Source organism: Podarcis melisellensis, assembly GCF_964234715.1.
Source record: "Podarcis melisellensis genome assembly, chromosome: 3".
NCBI classification, from domain to species: Eukaryota; Metazoa; Chordata; class Lepidosauria; order Squamata; family Lacertidae; genus Podarcis; species Podarcis melisellensis.
This window is the reverse complement of record NC_138530.1, coordinates 106,535,448-106,557,936: the sequence shown is the minus strand read 5'-3', so window position 1 is coordinate 106,557,936 and position 22,489 is coordinate 106,535,448. Positions and strand designations below refer to the sequence as shown.

At 45.0% G+C, this 22,489-nt stretch overlaps 1 protein-coding gene across 2 annotated transcripts in view; it reads left to right on the top strand.

Annotated features, from left to right (window-relative positions):
• Positions 1–87: 87 nt before the first annotated feature.
• SPTLC3 (serine palmitoyltransferase long chain base subunit 3) overlaps positions 88–22,489 on the top strand; it is a 58,996-nt gene continuing 36,594 nt past the window's right edge. Inside the window, exon 1 of one of the 2 annotated variants that reach the window (XM_081906269.1) lies at positions 88–556. In XM_081906269.1, coding sequence (XP_081762395.1) covers positions 314–556 — 243 coding nt within the window. In that variant the 5' untranslated portion in view covers positions 88–313. Of the gene's footprint in view, positions 557–17,045; positions 17,735–22,489 lie in introns of those variants that run through there. The other variant, XM_081906268.1, reaches the window with a different exon arrangement.

The window sequence follows — 22,489 nt, the reverse complement described above, 5'->3', positions numbered from 1 at the left end:
GCCTTTGGAGCGTTCCCGCCTTCTTCTCCACCCCTTTCCTTCTCCTCTTTCTTCTCCTTCTCCTCCTTTTCTGAATCGTTGGTACGATCTTCGCGACTCCAACTGAGTCACGCAGCTCAGGTGCCCTGGAGGACCCAGCATGGGATTTGCGTCTTGCTCCCTGATTTCGGGAACAGCAACTGCTCGGCTCCGCTCCGGCCCCGCGCTCTCCGAGGCAACCAGCACCACCACCGCCACCACCGCTCGCCTCTCGGTCGCTGCGACTTCGCTGAAGCGATAGCTATCTCCTCGAAAAGCCAGCCAGACCAGTTGGATGCCTTCTTGCGCTGCAGGTCCCTCTCGTCGGAAACTTTCGCCTGCTGCTCATCCCCGCTCCGGCTTGCTCGACTTCGAAAGCGCCCGGGACCCTCCGCACGGCTCGGCGGCCGGCTCTCCTGCCAAGCAAATGGCGAACCCTAACGCGCTCTCCAATGGACACCTGCACTGCCGCCAGAACGGGCACAGCTCATCCAAACGGGACGTTCGCAAGAAAAACGGGGTGGTTAAAGAGACCAAGGTGAGCTTTGCATTTCCGGTCCCAACTCTGGATCCCTCGGCTAACCAAACTAAGCCATATACTTTTAAGCGTTCTACTTGTGTGTAGCGGGGCGATTTAGCTGTCTCTCCCCCACCCTAAAAATAATACACTGTACATGGGAATGGGGTCAACTCATCTTTTCTAACGCCCCAGCATCTTCAGGTCAGAAAGGCTTGATTTGCATCTGTTTTAGGCCCATCTCCCCTTCCCTGCCCTCCTCTTTCTGATTAGTTTTTTGGCATGGCATATAGCTGTTATACTGTTTTAAATATATGGTTATTCTCCTAGAAGCTCATATGGGGGTAGCGCATGAGACTGAGATTCAGTTGTGGGTTCGGACCCCCACATTGGGCGAAAGACTCCTGCAGTGCAGATGACTCTGGAGGTCCCTTCCAACTCTACAAATCTATGATTATTAGTAGCTTGAAACACTGCTTTTGATTAAAAAACAAAAAAAACTGAAACATCTCTTCTCCTGCCCCCAGCATATGAATGCAGGATGGTCTTATTGTTTTGATTGTTGCATGCAAAAATGAGGGGCAACTTGTATGTGATACGTATTTGTCCCAGTGTTTGTTTCACAGCTGGACTCCAGGTCAGGGTTCTTGTTAAACTATACTGTCCTCATTTGATGTCTCGTTGAGTTGCCTCCTTTGCTTTATCTTCCTCTGATTCAGCTCTCACACCTCCAAAGTTTTCTAACAGGTTGCCGGGTGTCAGCTTGCAAAACAGGTCTTTGCTGAAGTTTGAGAAGCAGGTGTGGGTGGGTTGGATAGAGGGAGGGCTCTTCCCCATATAAGAAAAAAAAAAACAATGCTTGTGTGGTTGTGGTGAAGATGAAAGTGGGACATGGGGAAGTTTCCCATGTCTGACCGCTGGTCCACCTAGCAGAGGCAGCTTTAGAGCAGTGCGACCGGTTCCGCCACACTGGGGGCCGAGCCTAGGGGGCGTCACAACTATGACGTAGCAAATTGAACAGAATGGAAGGCTGGGGGCATGTGTGCCGAATTTTGGCATCGCACAGGACCGAAGTTGCCCCTGCATCATGCTTAGTGTGGTCTATGTGATTGGTCTTCAACCAGTGTGTTTGGAGTCACTAATGCGTGGCAGTGACATACTGCCATACAAATAAATGGTGTGTGCATATTTGTGTGTGTGTGATCTCCAAACACATGTTTGGGTTAACAGTGGGCCCCAGATCTGAAAAGGCTGAAAACTACTGCTGCAATGCTGGTTAGTACCTCTCCAGAGCTTCAGACACACGTCTTTCCCACCTGGAATTGGATGGAAACTTCGTGCCCTTTGCATGAAAACACTTGCTCTTGACACTGAACTACAGCCATTTCCCCCCCAAAGCAGAAGGTGGGGAACCTGTAGCCCTTGTGATGCTACAACTCCCAGCATCTCCAGCCAGACTGCTCTATGGTCAGGGATGATGGGAGTTGCAGTTCAAAATCTGGAGGGCCTAAGGTGAAAACAGAGTTTCTTTATAATAAGTGAAAGCTTCAAGAGGTAAGAAATAGATTGTACAGTATATGAGACTTCAAGTGCTGTGGTTTTGTTTAGTGAAGTAAAAAATAAGGTGTTGGTTCATACACTAGTGTTGCTTGTTGAATAGTATCTTGTTTCTTACTTGTGAAGAAGCAAAATACCATGGTGGTAGAACAGCTGTTGATTGGATTGCTTTCCAAACTTGGAGGCTTTCCAAACACAAACTTCCTATCTAGAGTCTCTTCCTACTGTGAACTGCATACACGGCTATGCTTATTAAGTAGACGCACCCAGTGCCTTGTCCAAGGAGTGTCTATGGGTGTCTCCTGCTTGCTTGGCATAAAACCTTAGTGTGAAGATGGGAGGGAAGAATACTTGTGCAACTTATGTGGAGGGATGTTCTGGGTGACTTCCATTCAGTCTGAGAGGTTCAGGATTTTGATACTGGGCTCAGCCAACAGCAGAACAATGGGAGAGGACTCTATGCAAGGAAAGAAATCCTTCAGCAAATCTATTGATCTGCCTTAAGGGAGATACAGGCAGCCAATCAAATTTAACATACACCCCTGGCTATTTTTTTTTTTTTTTTTTTGCTTAATGGAAGTTTGTTGGGATGTAGTGGATATTTCCAGTATAATATAATCATCACTGCCTATACCTTTCTGCATTTCATTTCCTTCTGTCCTTGTTGCTTGCTGCTCCTGCCCCGGTTGGGTACCGTATTTTTCGCACCATAGAACGCACCGGACAATAGGACGCACCTTGTTTTAGAGGAGGGAGAACAAGGGGGGAAAAATCTTCTGCTCTCTGCCCAGCGCCCCTTCAGCGAAGCGGCAGGAAGCGCTGCGCAGAGAGTGGGAGAATTTTCCCCCTTTTGTTTTCCTGCTCTAAAACAAGGTGCCGTTTAAGGTGCGTTCAGGCGCACCAACCCCTCTCGCTCTCCAGGCTTCAGGTTCCTTTCGACCTGCTCTTTGGGGCTGGCGGGGGAAGCCCACCACCAGCCCCAAAGAGCAGGTCAGGGAGCAGTGGCCATAGGCGCGCGTCACCTCTCCAGCCGGGAGAGCGCGCGCGGGGCTAAAGCAGCCCCCCCGTGACCGTCTCCCGGCTGGAGACGCGGGGCTGGGGCAGGGGAAGCCCGAGCTTCCCCCTCCCCCAGAACGGGACCCAGAGCCATGCCGAAGCTGCGCGCAGCTTTGGCATCGCTCTGGGAGCTTGCGGGGCTGGGGGAGGAGGAAGCCCTCCGCCAGCCTCCAAACCATGTCGGGAGACAGCGGGAGGGCATGCTGCGCCTCTCCCGCTGTCTCCCGAGTTTGCGGGGCTGGCGACGGGGAGGAGCAGGCTTCTCCCCCCGCCAGCCTTCTAGCCAAGTCGGGGGGCAGCGGGAAGGGCGCGCTGCGCCTCTCCCGCTGTCCCCCGAGTTTGCGGGGCTGGCGACGGGGAGGAGCATGCTTCTCCCCCCGCCAGCCTTCTAACCAAGTCGGGGGACAGCGGGATGGCAGCGTTCCGCCTCCCCGCTGTCCCCCGAGCTTGTGGGGCTGGCGGTGGGGCTCTCCTGAAGCCTGGAGAGCGAGAGGGGTCGGTGCACACTGACCCCTCTCGCTCTCCAGCTTCAGCGAAAGCCTGCACTCGCACCATAGGACGCACACACATTTCCCCTTCATTTTGGAGGGGGAAAAGTGCGTCCTATGGTGCGAAAAATACGGTATATTGCGGGTGAGTAATCTGTGGTCCTCCAGATATTGCCAAACTAGAACTCTCATGAACCCCAGCCAGTATGGCCAGTGACCAATGAGGATAGGAGTTGGTGTTGTTGGGTTTCCCATCTTTGGTGTGCGAGCGTGTTATCTGAAACTCAGGATAACACTTCATACGTTTGACAATGTGGACTGTAGTTCATTCAAGCTTATGTCACAATGTGTTAGTCTTTAAGTTTCCGTCTGTTGTAGCAAAAGCAACTTTGGATATTCCCTGTAACCTTTTACTAATAATGTGTGGCACTACTCTTCATCTACCTCCTGATAAGCCTAGAACACTTTCTGAACTCTTCTTTGCCCCTTGGCTATTCTGTGAGCCTTTAGGATAACTAACTGTTGACTCAACTGATTCTGGAGTCTGTGTACTCCCTGTTTCCTGTTCCGAAGCTTGGTTTCAGATGAGAGCAGGGTCACCTGCAGACCATACCTTTAAAGCACATGGCTTTCCCCCAAAGAATCATGGGAATTGTAGTTTGTTAAGGGTTCTGGGAATTGTTGCTTGAAGAGGGGTAAAAAGTTGTTCCCAGGATTATTTTTGAAAAGCCATGAGCTTTAGATGTACAGTATGCAGTGATTACAAATCGCAATGAAATTCTCCCTTCCCATCAGAATTCTGTGTGTATGCTTCAAGTCTGAGTGACACTTGTTAGAGCGTTGCGTAAAGGAAAATGTGTTGTTAAAGCGCAGGTGGTTTGATGAAGGTTGTAACGGTGCATTCCTTATAGCACTGAACTGACATTTTTATAGTATTGGGCTAGACTGAAAGTCTGTTCTCAACGGTTTTGCCCATTGTTTGCTCTGAGACACTGAACCAATACCATTTTAAATGATGCAGCAGTCACATCAACTGGAATGCTAGCCTCAAACCAGTCAAGGATCTGCTGCTTTCTTTTGCCAAAAGAGGACATAGCCATGTTGTAGGATGCCTCTTTTGATGTACCGTAGTTCCACCTTGCTTCAACACTGTCTCTGGGGCAGTTCAATAGTGCTTGTTTGACGGAATCAGAGAAGCGTTCACAAAGTTCAGATATGACTGATGGGTAGTGTTGATTCGAGGCCTCGCTTTGGGCTATGGGTCTTCTGTGCTGGAGAAGGATCTTACATGATCCATGTCACAGTCTGCATCATGGTAGTTCCATGTAACAGTGCCAATCACCTGGTGACAAGTCCAGCCCACGGTGTGACCTGGGATGTCTCCAGGACAGTCACTGTTTTGCCTTGATAGAGGAGAGCATGCTTGTGATGCAAAGGCTGTGAAAGCAGCACAGTTCAAACAGCCTTTGTCCTTTCTCGTTCATGCTGTCAATGCCAAAGTGACCTACAGAGTTGTCTCATATGTGATGATCGTTCTCAACTCTGCCACTGAAATCTCCTAGCAGGAATAGGCGCGACCAGCCTGGTCTAGTTCCTCGTGTAATAGGTCTCTGGACTGTATGTCAGAGCACATACTGGGAGCATAAATGCTCAAGATGTTAACTGGACTGGAAGTGATTGAGAGATGAATGGAAAGCAAGCATTCTGAACCCTCAGTTGGCAGTTCTGTTGCAGACAGGAAGTTCATTAGTGCTAATCATATGCCATGAATATGTGGTACTTCAGGATGTGCTCCTTGCCAGAAAAAGGTATAGCTCTCCTCTCACAGCCTGCCATTCAAAGAAAGTCTGGTCTCCTGTAAAGCGTTGATGAAAGAGTTGAACATTTTCGACTCACAGTCAATGATGGCCATCTGTATGTTGTTTCTTTTCTTTCTTTATTGCCTCGTGCAGTTTTTCAGGTAGATAGCGATGGGTCAATATTAAGGCTGCCTGGCTTAAGCTGAGACATGATGAGCTCTCCCACTGCCAAAAGCAACTGATAGCACTTGTACTTTATGCCAATCAGATTAAATCAGATTAGAGCTTATAATTTGTGGCGGCTGCCTCCCACATTTCTTTTGCTGCGCTAGCAGCACCAAAGTGACCTTTCTGGGGTGCAAGCCTGGGCAGTGGGTATGGAGGTCCTGGGCTGCCTAGACAACAAGACTCCTCTCTCAGCCTCACTGATGTGGTCCAGAGGGAAGCAGAGCAATACGTTTGGCACCAGCTTGGCTGCAGGAGTTGCCAGAAGGAGGCGCACATGGCACCATCCAACCACCTTAGAGACTCTACTCTGGATCTGCATAGAGTTTACTCCTTAGCCTTTTCTTCTCCCGAAGATGTCCCGCAAGGCAGCGGATATTATTACTCAGAATTTACTCCCAAAGCCTTTCTCACAAATGTGTACAGTGGTACCTCGGGTTACAGACACTTCAGATTATAGGCGCTTCAGGTTACAGATTCCACTAACCCAGAAATAGTACCTTGGGTTAAGAACTTTGCTTCAGGATCAGAACAGAAATTGTGTGGCGGCGGCATGGCAGCAGCAGGAGGCCCCATTAGCTAAAGTGTACCTTCAGGTTAGGAACAGTTTCAGGTTAAGAATGGACTTCCAGAACGAATTAAATTCTTAACCCGAGGTACCACTGTATAGCCGCAAGGCAGCAGAGGTTTAGGATCAAAGTTTTCTTACTCCAAGATGGGTTATCTTCCCAGGTCGACGAGCCCCATCTGCCACCCACTTCCCTCTACAGCACTGCAGAAACTACCTTCTTGACAATTGGACCTACAATTGGTCTGATCTGCTCAATCCACTGGGGCCCGTCTACTCATGCAGGGGAAGTCCCTAACTAAATGATGGTTTGAGGCCTATCGTCTACCCTCACATGGTTTAGCCAGCCAGTTGAAGTTGTTTCCTGTGGTGTGGCCACTGTCAAATGCTGGCTGCATCTAGGATCCACAGGTGAGAGCTGAATACAGGATGGGGACCAAAGGTGGGCAAATTACCCCAGAAGAAGCATGATGTGTGGTCCCCCCTCCCACCAGAGGTACTAACCCTACCCTCCCAGAGCTCTCACACCACCTTCCCAGACCCCAGTAAACAGCCTCATGGGGAGGGCAGTTTTGGGGGTTCCTGGCTTGTGCAATGTTGCCTTTGTGCAAAAACCCCCAGAGCCGAACCCTTGCACACATGGCAGGCCCACCGTACTCCTTTTCTCCTCCCATTATTTTTAGTTGCTGTTTTTTGCCTTTGGTGCACATGCAACAATGGACATGTTCAGTTCAGATGGTGGCTTGTTTAAATACGACAGGTGTCTTTGTCTCCCTTTTTGCCTAATGCAATTACAGGTGGAACCTGCCCCCACAAGAGATCATTTTGTCATGAGGGCTTGGCAAAGCAGAAGGAGGGACTAGCTATTTATGTAGGGCATCTACAGTTATACAACCAATTTTTATAACTCCGCAGACTGCCGGGAAGAAGGTTTGAAGAAACCTTCGCAACCACTTAGTTTTCTTTTCGCAAGAGCTATGTGCAAAAATAAAAGTGTAACGTGATCACTGCCCAGAGGGCTGATGGCCTTCGTGAGATATGAAGAGAGGCCCGGCAACTGCCTTATGTACAGCCAGTCCTTCCAACTCTCTTAATCTGTTTGTGGCTCTTATTGTTAAGGATTATCTTAATGTTGTAACAAGGTGAGTTTAAAATGCATAGGACAGTTTTTAATTGACGTTCTCTGTGCTTACCTGTGAGGAGCAGACTGTGTTTGGAAACTGAAATGGATTAACGGAATGAGCCAGAGCCTACTGTTTTTCTCCATGCATCCTGTTTTTCCATTTGTTTTTTTCTGATTGGCTTCTTGGTGGTCTGCCTTCTTGTGCAGGTATACTCTGCCTCTCAGAGAAATTAGATTTCATGATCTAATTGTCATTGTCTGCTCCCTCGATGGCTTTACGCAGGGACACATGAATCCATTTGCCAAGTTCACCACCACCGTCACTTCTCTCTGGCAAACGCCATAGGTCGCCAGCACACATTCACTGAGCTACAGGCTGCTACTCTCTCCCTTGACCCAGTGTTAGAAATTCAGATATATAAGCTACCGGTAGGTGCCAAATGGCTCCTTAAACCAGGGTTACAGTCACCAAAATGGAATGCCTAGTGGCTATTTTGGGGCCAGATGACTCGAAAGCCTTATACAGTCGTACCTTAGTTCTTGAATGCCTTGGTACTCATATGTTTTGGCTCATGAATGCCAAAAACCCAAAAGTGTTTCGGTTTTTGAACATTTTTCGGAAGCCGGACCTCCGACACTGCTTCTGCTTCAATGCAGGAAGCTCCTGCAGCCAAACGGAAGCTGTGCCTTGGTTTTCGAATGTTTTGGAAGTCAAACGGACTTCCGGAACAGATTCAAGAACCAAGGTATGACTGTATTTCGATATGACTTTTTGGTTTCTGAAATTCGTTTCGGTAAAATATAACAGATAGAATTCTACAGGATGTGGAATTAGTGTGTGAAAAGAGTCAAGATCCAAGGATCCCCAGGCATGCACTCCAGATGGTAGAGATGTGAGGCATCATCCTGGTGGCCAGGCACCTTAATTTGGTCGCAAGTGGCCAATAGCCAGGTGCAAAATGCACCTGGCGAATTTTGAACACTGCTCCTGGTACCACCATCGGGGCTCAGCATGTGTTGCATGCTTTCTTGGGAACTCGTGGGTAACAGTAGTGTTATTAAATCCGCCTTGCTGTGTCCCTGAGCTCAAACTTCCCTACGCTGGAGTACCCTTTGAGTGCAGAGGCAGAGAAAGCATCTGTTTCTCTGCACCCTCTCCGGCTTAGAAGTATTATGGGATGAGAGCTTTTTCCTCTGATCCCACCATCCACTTTCCCAGCTATAGAGCCTGAGAGAGGAGCAGATCCACACCCCACAAAAAAAGCCTCCTGTTACATCTCAGAGATGTAGCATGAGGCCTATGGAGTAAAAGGTCATGGTAACAACCTTTTTTTGGGTTGTGAAGGACAGAGGCAAACCCAGGTGGCAGAGGCACATTGGCTTGCCACCGTGCCCTATGGCATTCTGAGTTTGGGCTGCGTGTCAGGCACAGAGGGAGGTTAGTAACAGTGCAGCATCAGCCGCCCCCTTCCATTTCTGTGGCGTAATGGTTAGAGTGATGGACTCTGACCTGAGAGAGCAGGGTTTGAACCCCCACTCAGCCATGAAGCTCACTGGGTGACCTTGGACCAGTCATCATCTCTTAGCCTAACCTGCCTCACAGGGCTGTCGTGGGGGCGAAACAGGGAGAAGAAAAACCATGTACACCACTTTGAGATCCTTGGAAGAAAAGGCAGCATAGAAACCTAATTTTAAAAAACGGAGAGGGTTGTTATAATCTGCCTTGCTTTGCTCACTGTGAGCTGCAGAAGGTCTATATATTTGCCTTTCCCCTTTATATAGCGGGGCTTTGTCATGAAGTCCATTGAGAGAGTTTGCTTCTGTATCTAAGTATTCAAATGGCTCAAGAGAAAAGACACCGCGCCATCAAAAATATTAGAAACAAGTAGATAAGTGAATAGTCAATCACTGCCTATTGAAGATGAGAAGGCGAAGCACTAGAGTTTGGAGTGATATTTGTACGACAATAAGGGTTGTGGGAGAGGGGAGGAAGTCATAGCTGTCAACTTTTTCTTGCAAGGAATCCTATTCAGAATAAGGGAATTTCCCTTAAGAAAAGGGAAACGTTGACAGCTATGGAGGAAGTGAGACCCCTTGGCCTGCCTGGGACCAGCTTGAATATGGCTTCTCTCTTCCCGTGGCTGTTCTACCGGGTCACTATAATAATTTCTGTAACATTATTTAAATACAGTGGTACCTCGGGTTAAGAACTTAATTCGTTCTGGAAGTCCCTTCTTAACCTGAAACTGTTCTTAACCTGAGGTACCACTTTAGCTAATGGGGCCTCCCACTGCTGCCGTGCGATTTCGTTTCTCATCCTGAAGCAAAGTTCTTAACCTGAGGTACTATTTTGGGGTTAGTGGAGTCTGTAACCTAAAGCATCTGTAACCCGAGGTACCACTGTATTAGTAGCTAAATTGCCTCTATTTTCCTATGACTCAGGCATCTGTTCTTCTTTTTGCATCATGGCCTCTGCCTGTGTTTTGTTTTTATACTAGTTTATAAAGAGTATACCTTGTATTCTCCAAGCCATAAACTGTATTAGTAGCTAAATTGCCTCTATTTTCCCATGACTCCGGCATCATTTCACATCATGGGTAAGCCTCTGCCTGTGATATTTTTTATATTAGTTTATAAAGAGTACACCTTGTATTCTTAAATTATTAATTATTAATTAATTAGTTTCTTCATCAATTAATTCTTACTTAATTAGAGTTTAGGGACTGCTTGTATCAGAAGACTTGTATACTACAGTACCTAGCGTGCCAAGCCAGCTTCTTCATTAAAGTTGAATGAGTTGGTTAGGTTTTTATCTCTATCTCTTAAACACTTCTTGCTGCACTAGATGTACTATCAGGAATCTGTGTCCATGCTTTTACTGACACAAATGTGAGTTGCAACACCCTTTCGCCACTGACTTTTCCATAAGTTGGTGTGGGTGTTGTGAGCTATGAAGGAACCAGGCAGTGTTGAACCCCAAGACATGGGACCTTTCACGAGAAGCAAAAGGGAGAATTCCATCTTAAAACAATGGGTTTTTCTAGGTGCTTGCTGCCTTTTGCAGGTATGACAAAACTGGATGGCAGTAGGGCTTTATCCCAAAACATGGAGCACTGCAATGCCACATCTTCAAGGGATTGCCTCCACTTAAAATATGTCTAGTGAAATGCACACAAGGCAGTTTTACACTTGTGATGTTTGAAAACTTCTTAATGTGTCTGACTACATGTCTCTTTTATGGCCTACTTTGCTTCTTCATATTCAGTTTCCATGGTACACAGGATCACCAGTTGAATTAAGTGGAACAAGAATTCTTTATGCTCGGTAACCATAAAACTTGTAGAGCAACTGGTAAGGGTGGCTTAACAAATGCTTGCATAATTTGTCAGCTGTATTTTTTATTAGATGATATTGTCAGTTTGTCCCTTACCTTGTCATATTCCCCACCTTTGCCTAATGTTTTTTATACTGAAATCCATTAAACTGAACAATACTAGGTAGTACTTCAATAAGCTTGTGATAACTCATATCACATTCTCAATATAGGTTTGTGCGGTTGTATTCATTGTTTCTGAACATGGTACAGGGTACTCAATATTCATATAACAAACAGAACCATGCTGTGTATGTGTGTGTAGATAGATAGATAGATAGATAGATAGATAGATAGGTCATTTGACTTCTACCCTTCAAATAGTTTTAGTTTATGAGATATCTTTTTAAGAAGAGCAGTTTGTCAAACCCCAGATTACCAGCAATTCAAATTATTAAGGCTAAAGGTCTTCCAGTATTTTGGCAATACAATCCCTTTACTTTTCAAATCCTGTTATGTTTCCATAAAAAGATTCAAAACTGCCAGGTAGAAAGATGGAATAATAGTTAGAATAGAATAGAATTTATTAATTTCGGTCACAGACCAGTTGCAGCTCGCATTCAATATCAAGGAAGTCATAAAACACGATAGGGATACATTTGAATTTGCAATTGGGTATAACAGGGGCAATACAGATATAGCAGCAGTTAAAATATGTAAGTTAAATCTTAACCACTAAAATATAACCTAGAATTTTCATTTAAGGCCTTAGTCATTATGGTAGCACAGCTTGTTCCCTAGGTTTTATGGCAGTCGCACAGAATTTGGCCACCTTTGGCGTGATCTCTGGGATCTTGTCCTCTACCAGGGATTTTAGACATTGAAGTTCGGACCCATTTAGAGATTTTTGTATATCAGGGGTGTTAAATGCTAAGCGTATATCCCCATAGAAACGACAGCGTAAGAAGGCATAAGAGACTGTTTCTACCTTCATCAAGCCACAGGGGTTGACTCTAGCAAGGGTAAGCGACTGCCTGTATTTAGGTATTTGTAATTTTGACAGACATTTTGCTGCGGTGAACCCTCTTTCCCATTGTCTTTTATTGCTGGGTGACATTGCTCACGTGACATTGCAGTTCCACATCCCAAATTCGTTGGTGGATTATTGCTCTAGCTTTCTCATAACCTACAGCTATTGGGGCCTGTGGGGAAACCCCCAAGCCTCTTAGCTTTTTGTGCAGAAATAATAGTTTATTTAAGTTATCCAAGAGATGTCAGTGAACACATTCCAAAAAACAGCCATCTTTGAGCAGTCCTGCCACATGTGTTTATACATACCCACTACGTGGCAGCCCCTCCAACACCGTGAAGATGCACAAAGGAGGGCTGTTGTGGAGTAAGGTACCAGCCACATACAAATGTTAGAGAGAGGTCTTGAGTTTGACTTGACAAAGACTTGTACGGGTTCATGGCCTGCAGACCATTCCACTGCTCGTCTCTCTGTATGTCCCACCCTGACTTTTGACTCGGGCCCCAAGGGAGGCGTTAATAAGAAGTTCACCTTCAAGGTAGAGACCAGTGAAAATTTCCGTAACTCTTTCTTCAGGACCACTGCTGACTGCATGGAGCTAGTTGCAAAAATTAGCATGTCATGAGCATAGAGCCCCAAATCAGTTTAAAGCTCCAATCTTGACTGCTATAGTTCCCTCAAGCATATGGCTAGTGGTTGCACAGTTAAAGCAAACAGTGGGAGCTGGGGACAGCCCTGCCTTGTCGATTTTGAGGATTTGTGATAATTTCGCTGTATTCATCAAAGAATAGCAGGTTACCTACCTAACAATAGTTGCAAGATCACACTTGTCCTTGAAACATGTGATATGTTGTGCCGGTGCCATCTCAATGTTAGAAGATTTTATTTATTTATTTGGCTTCTTAATTTGGTGGAATTGCATGCCTCATTTGTTTTAAAATTTTAAAATAATTACCACCTATGTAAAGCAAAGTTCCCTGACACTTTTAGGCCCAGGGGAACCTTTTGAAATTCAAGTAACTCCAACAACAACTGGTGATGCTCAGAAACACACACCCCTCACCCCCCCCAAAAAAAACCAGGTAGCACACACACACACACACACACACACACACACCAAAAAAACATAGACAAAAAAGTAGGCAACCCATCTCCCCAGCAAAAATAATAATATGAATTAAGTAAATATAAAAATTGGGTTATGAGCCTTGGTGGGTGGGTGAAGGTAACATAATGGCCACAAGCACCAGCTTTGGGATTTCAAACTTATGACAACAATAGCCTAAAAGCTAGTGCATGGTATTCTTGTCAAAGGCCTATACCGCCATTGTGACCAGACAGTATTTGAATGCGCTTCATTACCCACCAATAAAACATACAAGGATGAAAGGGTTTTGTGTATGTTCATCTTGCAACACAATGCATTACAACATTACCAGCCATACTAGTTAATTTGCAGATGGCATCTGTAGCGTTTGCTGATTTATTACAATGCATGTACATAGTTTATATGCTCTGGTAACATCAAGGTTGGAGACTCCTTTGGGGCACTCTGTGGGGAAAGTGTTTGGAAACTCAGCACTGCGGAATGCAGTGGCAAGGCTATTAAACTGGTATCTGCTCAGGAGACTATATAACTTGGGTTATTTGGTTAGACAACCAGTACTTTCTACTAGCATGGTGTCAGGTTTCACCATAATACTGCCTTGGACTTCTTTATGAGCACCCACTGCTTGCAGCATTCTGCTTACTGACCAAGTTTCTATAATCCCACCCTGGCCATGGAGAAAAGGGGAGTTAGTCTTTGGCCATCAAGATGTATCAAAGGCTTCTTCCAAACCTAGATCCAGAAAGGAGATGAACCCTACTCCATCTTCATTTCTGTGATCATAGAGTTGGAAAATGCCACGAGGGAATGCAGGAATCTTTTACCCAATGTGGAGCTCAAACCTATGATCCTGGGATTAAGAGTCTCATGCTGTACCAACTGAGCTATCCAACTGAAGCCTGGATTGGTCTTGGCTCTGTGCTTATTAACAGCCATAACAGTGTCTGTCTCGGATCTCAAGCTTCAGAGATAGATGGAGGAGGCAAGGCATTTGCTGACTTGATCTGGCATGCGCTCCACACCTGAAATGCCCACTGGACACAGAGACAAGACAATAAGGCAGTGCACCTCCCCCTTCCATTTCCAAGTGAAAAGGAAGAGGTGTGTGGATTTGCCCCCGAGTCTCACAGGTGCTCCTAGATTTGAGTGTCCAGGAATGTAGGGGCAGAAGAAACTGATGTCTCTCTACTTCTCCCTTCCAAGTTAAGGTGGAGGTGTGTGAATTTGCTCCACCTCTGCACCCAAGCATTCTCATGTTGGAGTTCCCTTGACTGCAGAGGCAGAGAAAGCATCTGTTCTCCACCCTGCTACAGCTTTTGAAATGTTATGGGGTGGGAGCTTTTTTCTGACCCACTCCCCTTTCTAGCCCCAAGCCTAGGGCCTAAGAAAAGACCAGGAGAACTTCCTTTCATCTCTTGTTGTGTTTCAGAGTTGAAGTACAAGATCAGGAACAAGCCTGGGGGCAGGAGGAGCCATCCTGGCCATGACAAATTTTTGGTTGGCAAGTGTGGTCAACAAAAATGTGTTGACCCTGTGATGAAGCAAAAAATGTACAGAAAGCCTACCCAATTGTAGATACCAAGCAAATAACAGACATCTCTACTCATTGAATTTATGGCTACTAGTCGATATTTATAAACTGCTTCCCAACATGTTTCCGAAGTGGTGCATATTCACTTCTGAAAATCTTACTGAATATAGTAGGGCTTGTTAGTGAAACTTGTGCTGGTTATTGGAGAGGAGGCAGGAAATAGCAGTGAAAACTCCTTGATTGCACATCCAGAGTTAAAGTTACATCACCCGTTAACAAGCAGTGCTCAGTATATTATTAGGGACATATAGATAGCACAAAACATAATGCAAGTGCCTTGACAGCTCCATCTCACGGCCCAACATCCAAGCAGCACACTCAATTGCATTGGTGCATAGCTCCATGTTATGGGATGGTACCACTAAATGGCATAGAAATATATTTGCCCCGATTGAGGTGATATGCCAAAGTGTATATTGTATTGTTGTGTGTATTGCATTTTCTGACCCATTTTTGTATTTTCAGCATTATTTTGAAACTTGGCTTCGAGTTTTCAGAGTGCTGCCCTTCTCTTTTATTTTGAGCTTTACTTGCCTTTAAATTATCTGGGCGCAGGATGTCAGAATGTCTGAAGGAGTACCACTTAATGTGTATACCGCCACCGTCCCCAACGTTGGGGTCTGGCAGCTTGAGGTTTTCTGTAGATGTTCAGAATTGGGCCCAAACCATTTCCTTACTTGCAACTTCCCTTTGAAACTCCTTTTTGAAATAGGAATGTCTTCCAGGAGAAAGGTTAAGTCTTTTTTGTTTTTGTTTCTTATAAAAAAATATTATATAGATTGATGCTGGTGCTGATTTTATTTATCTATTTTGATAGTTTTGTCAAATTGAACTTTAAATGTTTTGTGGGTTGGGTTGTGGAAAAACAGAATAAAAAGATCTGTCTTGTGCTTCTGTAACCATCTATAGCTTAGCGTCCTCATTTGGTTTTATGTCTGTTTAAAGTCCTATTTGTGTCTTTAGTCAGCTGATTACACGTTATGTGACTACATCAGTCTCTCTCCCATGGCTTTTTCCAGAACCCATGAATGTGGTTTCTGTCAACAACAGTATTCCTGTACTGTGTTCATTTGTATGTCTTGAACCCTTTTAGGAGCCTCTGCTTTGTTTTGTTTTGTTTTGCTTTGCTTTGCTTTGCTTTTTTTTTCTTAAACCCTAATCTGTGTAGTTCTAGGATCCTATAGCAAATAAATAGGGCGACATTGCCAACAAATACAATAAATGATCACCCTCATGTCATTCTAAAGTTTGTGTAGAATGGGGCCAAGATGCATAATGCAGCCTGTTCATAAGACATGCTGTTTGATCACACTCTGCCGACCCATTCAAAGGTGAGAGCAGGATACTGAGAAACGTGTGCTCTTTCAATCAGTGTTGTAGGTTTTCCATGAAAAAAACGTTGCATTTCAGAATATTATTTTCAGTCACTTGACATGTTTACATAATGGATTTCAACCGTATTGAGTAATGCAAGTATGCCACATGGTTGATTAAACATCTCAATATCTAAAACTAGCTGAACTACTAACATGATTTAATTAACGAATTGCCATTTGCTCCAATTGAGGGCTAAAGAGCAGTTTTCACTGAGAAAAAAGCAGCGGGACTAAGAGGAAGTGTGGATAAGCCCTGGGTGGGAGCACATATAGTAGAAAACTTTCTGCTACACATCATCCTTTGGACCTTTCTAGGACAGTAAAACGCTTTTCCATGACCATACAGAATATCCAGATAGCATGCAAACTTTTTTCTAGTCCCTTTTCTAGTTAATGCACACATACACTTATTTCAAGACTTTCCCTAGACCTGGATTATGTTAAACATAGTCAGAAAACAAATAAAAGATACGAGTATGTGTATAACTGAAATCGCCACCCAAGTCTATTTAAAGTTTGTCAACATGCATGGGCTAAACTATCTCTACAGTGCTGGTCCATGAATATATTGCCTCTGCGTTCATAACTTAAAAAAAAAAAATGTGTGCAAGTCTCTAATCGTGTTTTTTTTATATGTCTTTGAATTAAAACATGTCTCTGTTTCACATCAGGCCTGCATATATTATCATATAAAGATAGGCGTATTGGATGTATGTTAATAGCCCAGCAAATTTAAAAACGCCTTCCAAGTACAGTGGTACCTCGGGTTACAGACACTTCAGGTTACAGACTCTGCTAACCCAGAAATAGTACCTTGAGTTAAGAACTTTGCTTCAGGATGAGAACAGAAATCGTGCAGTGGCAGCGGGAGGGCCCATTAGCTAAAGTGGTACCTCAGGTTAAGAACAGTTTCAGGTTAAGAACGGACCTCCAGAACAAATTAAGTTCTTAACCTGAGGTACCACTGTATGTACACCTGACCAACACTCTGTATTTCTCTGTGTAAATGTGTGATCAGGGTGGATTTAACTATGAACAGTGCTGCATGATGGGCCAAAGCTAGTAGAATCTTTTCTGAGCAAACTTCAAGCGTACATTTCATCTGAAGCAAGTGCAAAGTGTTCCGTCTTTCTGAAGGGTTAATGTATCCACTAGCAGCTACTATTTAATATTATTATTATTTATTAAATTTGCATACTGCCCATCATCTACAGTAGCGCTCAGGGCAGTTCGCAACAAGCCACTAGGCCTGTTACTATGGGAACAGGCGGGCCTTCCTATTTACCCCTCAGGGACTCCTCAGAGTTTAGCACAGGCTTTTGTACGTTTCCCACCAAAAAAAGGGGGGTGCTGTGAATTTGACGTCTCACCTCCCAAGAGACAGTTCTTCTAACACCGCTCAGAAGATGAAGGGAGCCTTAAGCGTTCCTTTATATTGTGTATATAACTAAGTTATTTTTTTAAAAGACTGAAGGGTTGAGAAGACTCAAAAGAACCTGTCCCCCCCCCGCCCCCTTGTCATCGCCTTTCCTTGAAATGAGCCATTTTTAGTGAGGGTCCTTGGTTTCTAATGAAGGAGCTTTTTTGAATCCTGGAAGAGCTTGGAGGAAAGGCTGTAAAGGAGGAAAGGCCTAGAAGAGAGCTTGAAGGCGCCCGTTCCTTCAAAAAACACATTTCTCGATGGGGTTGAGAGGACTGGAGAAATGGATAGGCCATCTCCCCAGGGAGACATGGAGGGAGATCATGGCCTACATGGAAGGAGGGCACACGCCTTCGCGGCAGGGAGGAGAACGCCAAGAGGCGCCCAGGCGGCACGGGGCAGAGCTGGTGATCAACGTTTTGAAAGAGAAGAGCAGGCCGAGCTCGCCGAGGAGAGGCGACGAAAAGGAGCAGCCCCGAGACGGGGGAGAGGGGCGACCCAGCAGCCAGAGCGGAATAGCATTGTCTTTGGAGGGATCCGTGGAGGTAACCCGTGGTCCCAAAGGGTTTTAACGGGGGCCTTCTCAACGTGCCACGTTAATGGCTTCCGTGGTGTCCAGAATGACGTTCCCATCGCACGCCATCCTGTTTGCAGGCTTTCCTTCATCATCCTGTGAGGACAGGATGCTGGGCTAGGTGGGCCTTGGGCCGGATCCGGCCAGGCTCTCCTCACATTCTTAATGCGCCATTTGGGGGCACCAAATCTGGAGAGTAGTATGGGGAGAGTGCCTTTCAGCGCCTTGACAGCTAAATTACACTGTGCTGCAGGACACTGTCTCCCTCCGCCCCCGCCCCCCAGTGCTATCTAATATCTATATGAAACCTCTGGGAGTGATCATTGGGATCATTGCCATGGGTATGTTATGTCTCCTTAGCGTCTTAATTGAGAAAGGTTGCACAGCCCCTGGGGCATTGCTTGGACGCAGTGGTGAGATGGATGAAGAAGAACATGGTGAGCTTAAATCCTGGCAGAACATAGGCACTGTGGGTGAGCAGTTCCCACCTCCAATAAATTGGTCAGTTGCTTGCTCTGGGCGGGGCTGCACTGCTCCTTGAAGGAGCAGGTTTGCAGTCTGGCAGGTACTCTGTCACTGGAGGTGCAGGTAGTTTCTGTAGCTAGGAGTACCTTTTACCAACTGCAGTTGGTATGGCAAATACAACCATTCCTGGACCAGCAGAGTCTCGCCACAGTAGTTTATGCATTTGTTATTTCAAGAACGGAATAGTGGAATGTGCTTTATGTGGCACCTGATCCGGAAGCTGCCGTTCAGTCAGATTGCTGACAAAAGTGAGGCCTTGTCAGCATATAACACCTGCGCTCAGAGATATGCACTGGTTGCCAATTTGCTGCTGGGCCAGGTTCAAGTGTGTTAGTATTTTTAAAGCCCTTAAGAACTTGGGGCCAGTTTCTTTATCAGATTGCCTTACCTTACCCCATATATGCCCACTTTGACAGCTTTGATCTGTAGAACTGGCCCCGTTAAAGGTGCCGCATAATACCTGTTGCACATTTGTAAGAAATTGATATTTAGTTGTGGCAGCACCTACTCCCTTCTTATTGACACCAGGCAAGCCTACCCAGACATATAGGGATGTGGGTGGCGCTGTGGGTTAAACCACAGAGCCTAGGACTTGCTGATCAGAAGGTCGGTGGTTCAAATCCCTGTACTGGGGTGAGTTCCCGTTGCTCGGTCCCTGCTCCTGCCTGCCAACCTAGCAGTTCGAAAGCACGTCAAAGTGCAAGTAAATAAATAGGTACCGCTCCGGTGGGAAGGTAAACGACGTTTCCGTGCGCTGCTCTGGTTCGCCAGAAGCAGCTTAGTCATGCTGGCCACATGACCCGGAAGCTGTACGCCAGCTCCCTCGGCCAATAAAGCGAGATGAGCGCCGCAACCCCAGAGTTGGTCACGACTGGACCTAATGGTTAGGGGTCCGTTTACCTTTACCTTTTACCCTTTTAAAGTGTGGGTGCCTAGGGGTCCCTTTACCTTTACTTTACCCAGACATGTAGCATGTTGATGTATGCTTTACTCCAGGCATCCCCAACCTGCTGCCCGCCAGATGTTTTGGCCTACAACTCCCATGATCCCTAGCGAACAGGACCAGTGGTCAGGGGTGATGGGAATTGTAGTCCAAAACATCTGGAGGGCTGAAGGTTGGAGATGCTTGCTTTAATGTTTATAATTTATTGCTGGTTCTAATTTTTTCCACGATGTTTTAAACAGTTGGTTTCTATTGATACTTTTGTTGTTTTATTCTCTTTGTCAACTGCTTTGAGGTTTTGGAGCTTTATTTTACAATCAAGCAGTGTATAAACTTTATGAAATAAATAAAATAGCACATGTTCCTGGGCATCAGGGAATTTAAATACAAGGCAGAAATTAAAAGCATCAACAAGAGCAATAAAATGCAGCATAAAACACCATTTTTGGGCAGATAGAAATACAATTGGTAGCCCAATAAAATAAAACCAAAAGTGAATCTTATAGAACAATTTTATTTTAAAGTTGGCTGTTTTTTTAAAAAAAGATATCTGCCTGGCACTGAAAAGATAACAAAAGGGCATTAGGCAAGCCTCTTGGGAGACGCTCTTTTCATGGCTAGTATTGTCAGCACCGAGAGGACTCCCCCCCCCCCAGCTGTTACTCCCCTTGGCATGGCAACTGTATGTTGAGAAATGTGCTTCTTGCAGCAAACACTGGTAATACCTGTGTAACCTTAGTAATCCCAGTTACGTTAAGGAAGTGCCTCAGGGCAGTTCAATGATTTTTTGTGTTCTATATAATGGAAGAATCTTCAAAGCACAGTACTAGGGTGAGGGATACTTGGCCTCCAAAGGAAGGAAAAAATGCATAATAAGGAATTTGAATATGAAGATAGCGGAGAGGACGATGTAGAGTACAATAGGCAAAGAGTAAGACAAATGGAAGGTCCCCTTGAAAAAAAGGAGACATTCACCCAGTGAGATCATGTCATAATCAATGCCCACTTAATTATTATTATTATTATTTATTTATTTCTAACCCACCTATCTGGCTGGGTTTCCCCAGGCACTCTGGGCAGCTCCCAGCAGAATATTAAAAACACGATAAAGCATCAAACATTAAAACCTTCCTAAACAGGGCTGCCTTCAGGTGTCTTCTAAAAGTCAGATAGTTGTTTATTTCCTTAGCATCTGATGGGAGGGCGTTCCACAGGGCTGGTGCCACTACCGAGAAGGACCTCTGCCTGGTTCCCTGTAGCTTCACTTCTTACAGTGAGGGAACTGCCAGAAGGTCCTTGGAGCTGGAATTCAGTGTCCAGGCTGAACCATGGGAGTGAAGATTCTCCTTCAGGTATACTAGGTATATTCCTTCAGGTATATTCCAGCCTTGATACAACTTTGCTAATATGGTACATTTCTATGACTAGGGGATATTGTATTTATATATTTTGAAATGGAAACTAAACCGCTCTTCGCTTGGAATCTTTCCGATTAGGATCAAAACATGATATTTATTTATTTATAGATGGTGAGGGTTCGATCTTTCATGACCTAAACCAGACAATTGCAAAGTACATGTTGGCACTTCCAGTTGAAGGCAAAGTAAGGTGACTCCCTCTGTGTGGAGCTGGGGCAACACCTGAACCTTTCTGGGGCCCTGTTCTGGCCTGCTGCTTCAGATTCAGTGAAGGACACTATCCTGTCACCAGTGTTCAGCCCAGCGCGTTTTTGTGCACCGTGTTGTCATTTAGCTTTGAGCAGTGAAAACAGGATGGACCAGGTGGGTTATTATCCTGATCCAGTACATTTCTCCTTAGACTCTATTTAGATACCAGGTATTGTTAGATGCCAGGTATTGTTTCCAAATACTAAATTGAACACAGAAACTCCTGGCATGCAGGGCTGGCCCAAAGCATTCTCACAGTGGCCAACTAGGTGCTGATGGGAAGCACCAACGCATGTGTTCAACAAGGTTAACATACGCAAGACATATATGCAGCTATGTTCTTGTTTCTTCATGTTCTTTATTCTTCTTGTTCCTGGTATCTCTTTCGGACATCTAGTTCTCAACTTTCATGATGCTAAATGAAAAAGACCCGCTGGTCCTAGTTGCAGGCTGTCAAACTTAGCTCTTGCTTAAGAATTGTTGGGAAGACATTTTTGTGCAGATCAGCTTGTCTAAATTCAGAGTCTCCCTTTTGTCATGGTGAAGCTAAATTAAAAGTCCATTCCATCTTATTGTCAGTAACTGGTATCTTGCTGTTCCTAAACACCAGGCGGCAATGCAGTACTTTTCTCTAACGTTGGAAAGATTTCAATATCTGGATACCCTGGGTCTATTTTTTGGTATATAAGGGGACAGCATCCAACAATGTACAGTGTATGAAAAAAGGATACCACCAGGACTATTGGTGTATTTGGGCCAAGCCTAGCGTACTCCTTCAAGAGAGAGTGTTTCAACCCTCCTTGATAGATAATCTGAAGCAGTTGTTTTGTTATGCTATCAATAATTTCATGTATGGCCTAATGATCTAACAAGTGCTTTCCTGGGAAGAACAGTGAAAGGAGAAAAGCATTGTGATGTAGGAATTCATAGAGAAGGACAATGACATGAAAGTGGATGCCAGGTGGATGGGTGCATGGTGATTTTGAATCTGTAAAAGCTGGGGTTTTTACTAGACAAAGCTTGTGCAATTTGTGATTAGGGTTGCCAGATTCTGAGTTCAAAAATTCCAGGTTTTATCTCCAGACTTGACTAGTGAAGGTGGAACTAATAGCACAAACTATTAATTTTGTGCTTGGTCTAGTTTGTTCTTGAAATTGAATTGTGGTGGACAAGTTGGGCCAGCAACAAATGGTTGTAGTGTTTGGAATGCTCCTATTCAGAATTCCTTCTGGCTATCTCTGCTCTTTTCCTCAGTATTCTATACCACTTATTACTTCGCTTCCTCAGTTTTCTATTTCCTTCCTTCTTCCCCAATAGATGGTCAATATTCTGAAACTACTGACTATGTTTAGTCTTCCTTGTGTTGTTTTGGGGTATCCCCCTGCATTGGGTTTTTTTCACCCTAAAGAAATTCATACTCCTTTAAACATTTGGGTTCCCCCCACCTTCCCTCTTGTGCATGGATGGTGTGGTTTTGGCTACATAAGGATCCACACTCAGAAGTGAGTTTTCTGTTAATATAAAAGACAGAGGGACATGCAGGGAGGTGAGCATTAGATTTAAGTAAATACGGTACTTCAAAGTAATAAAA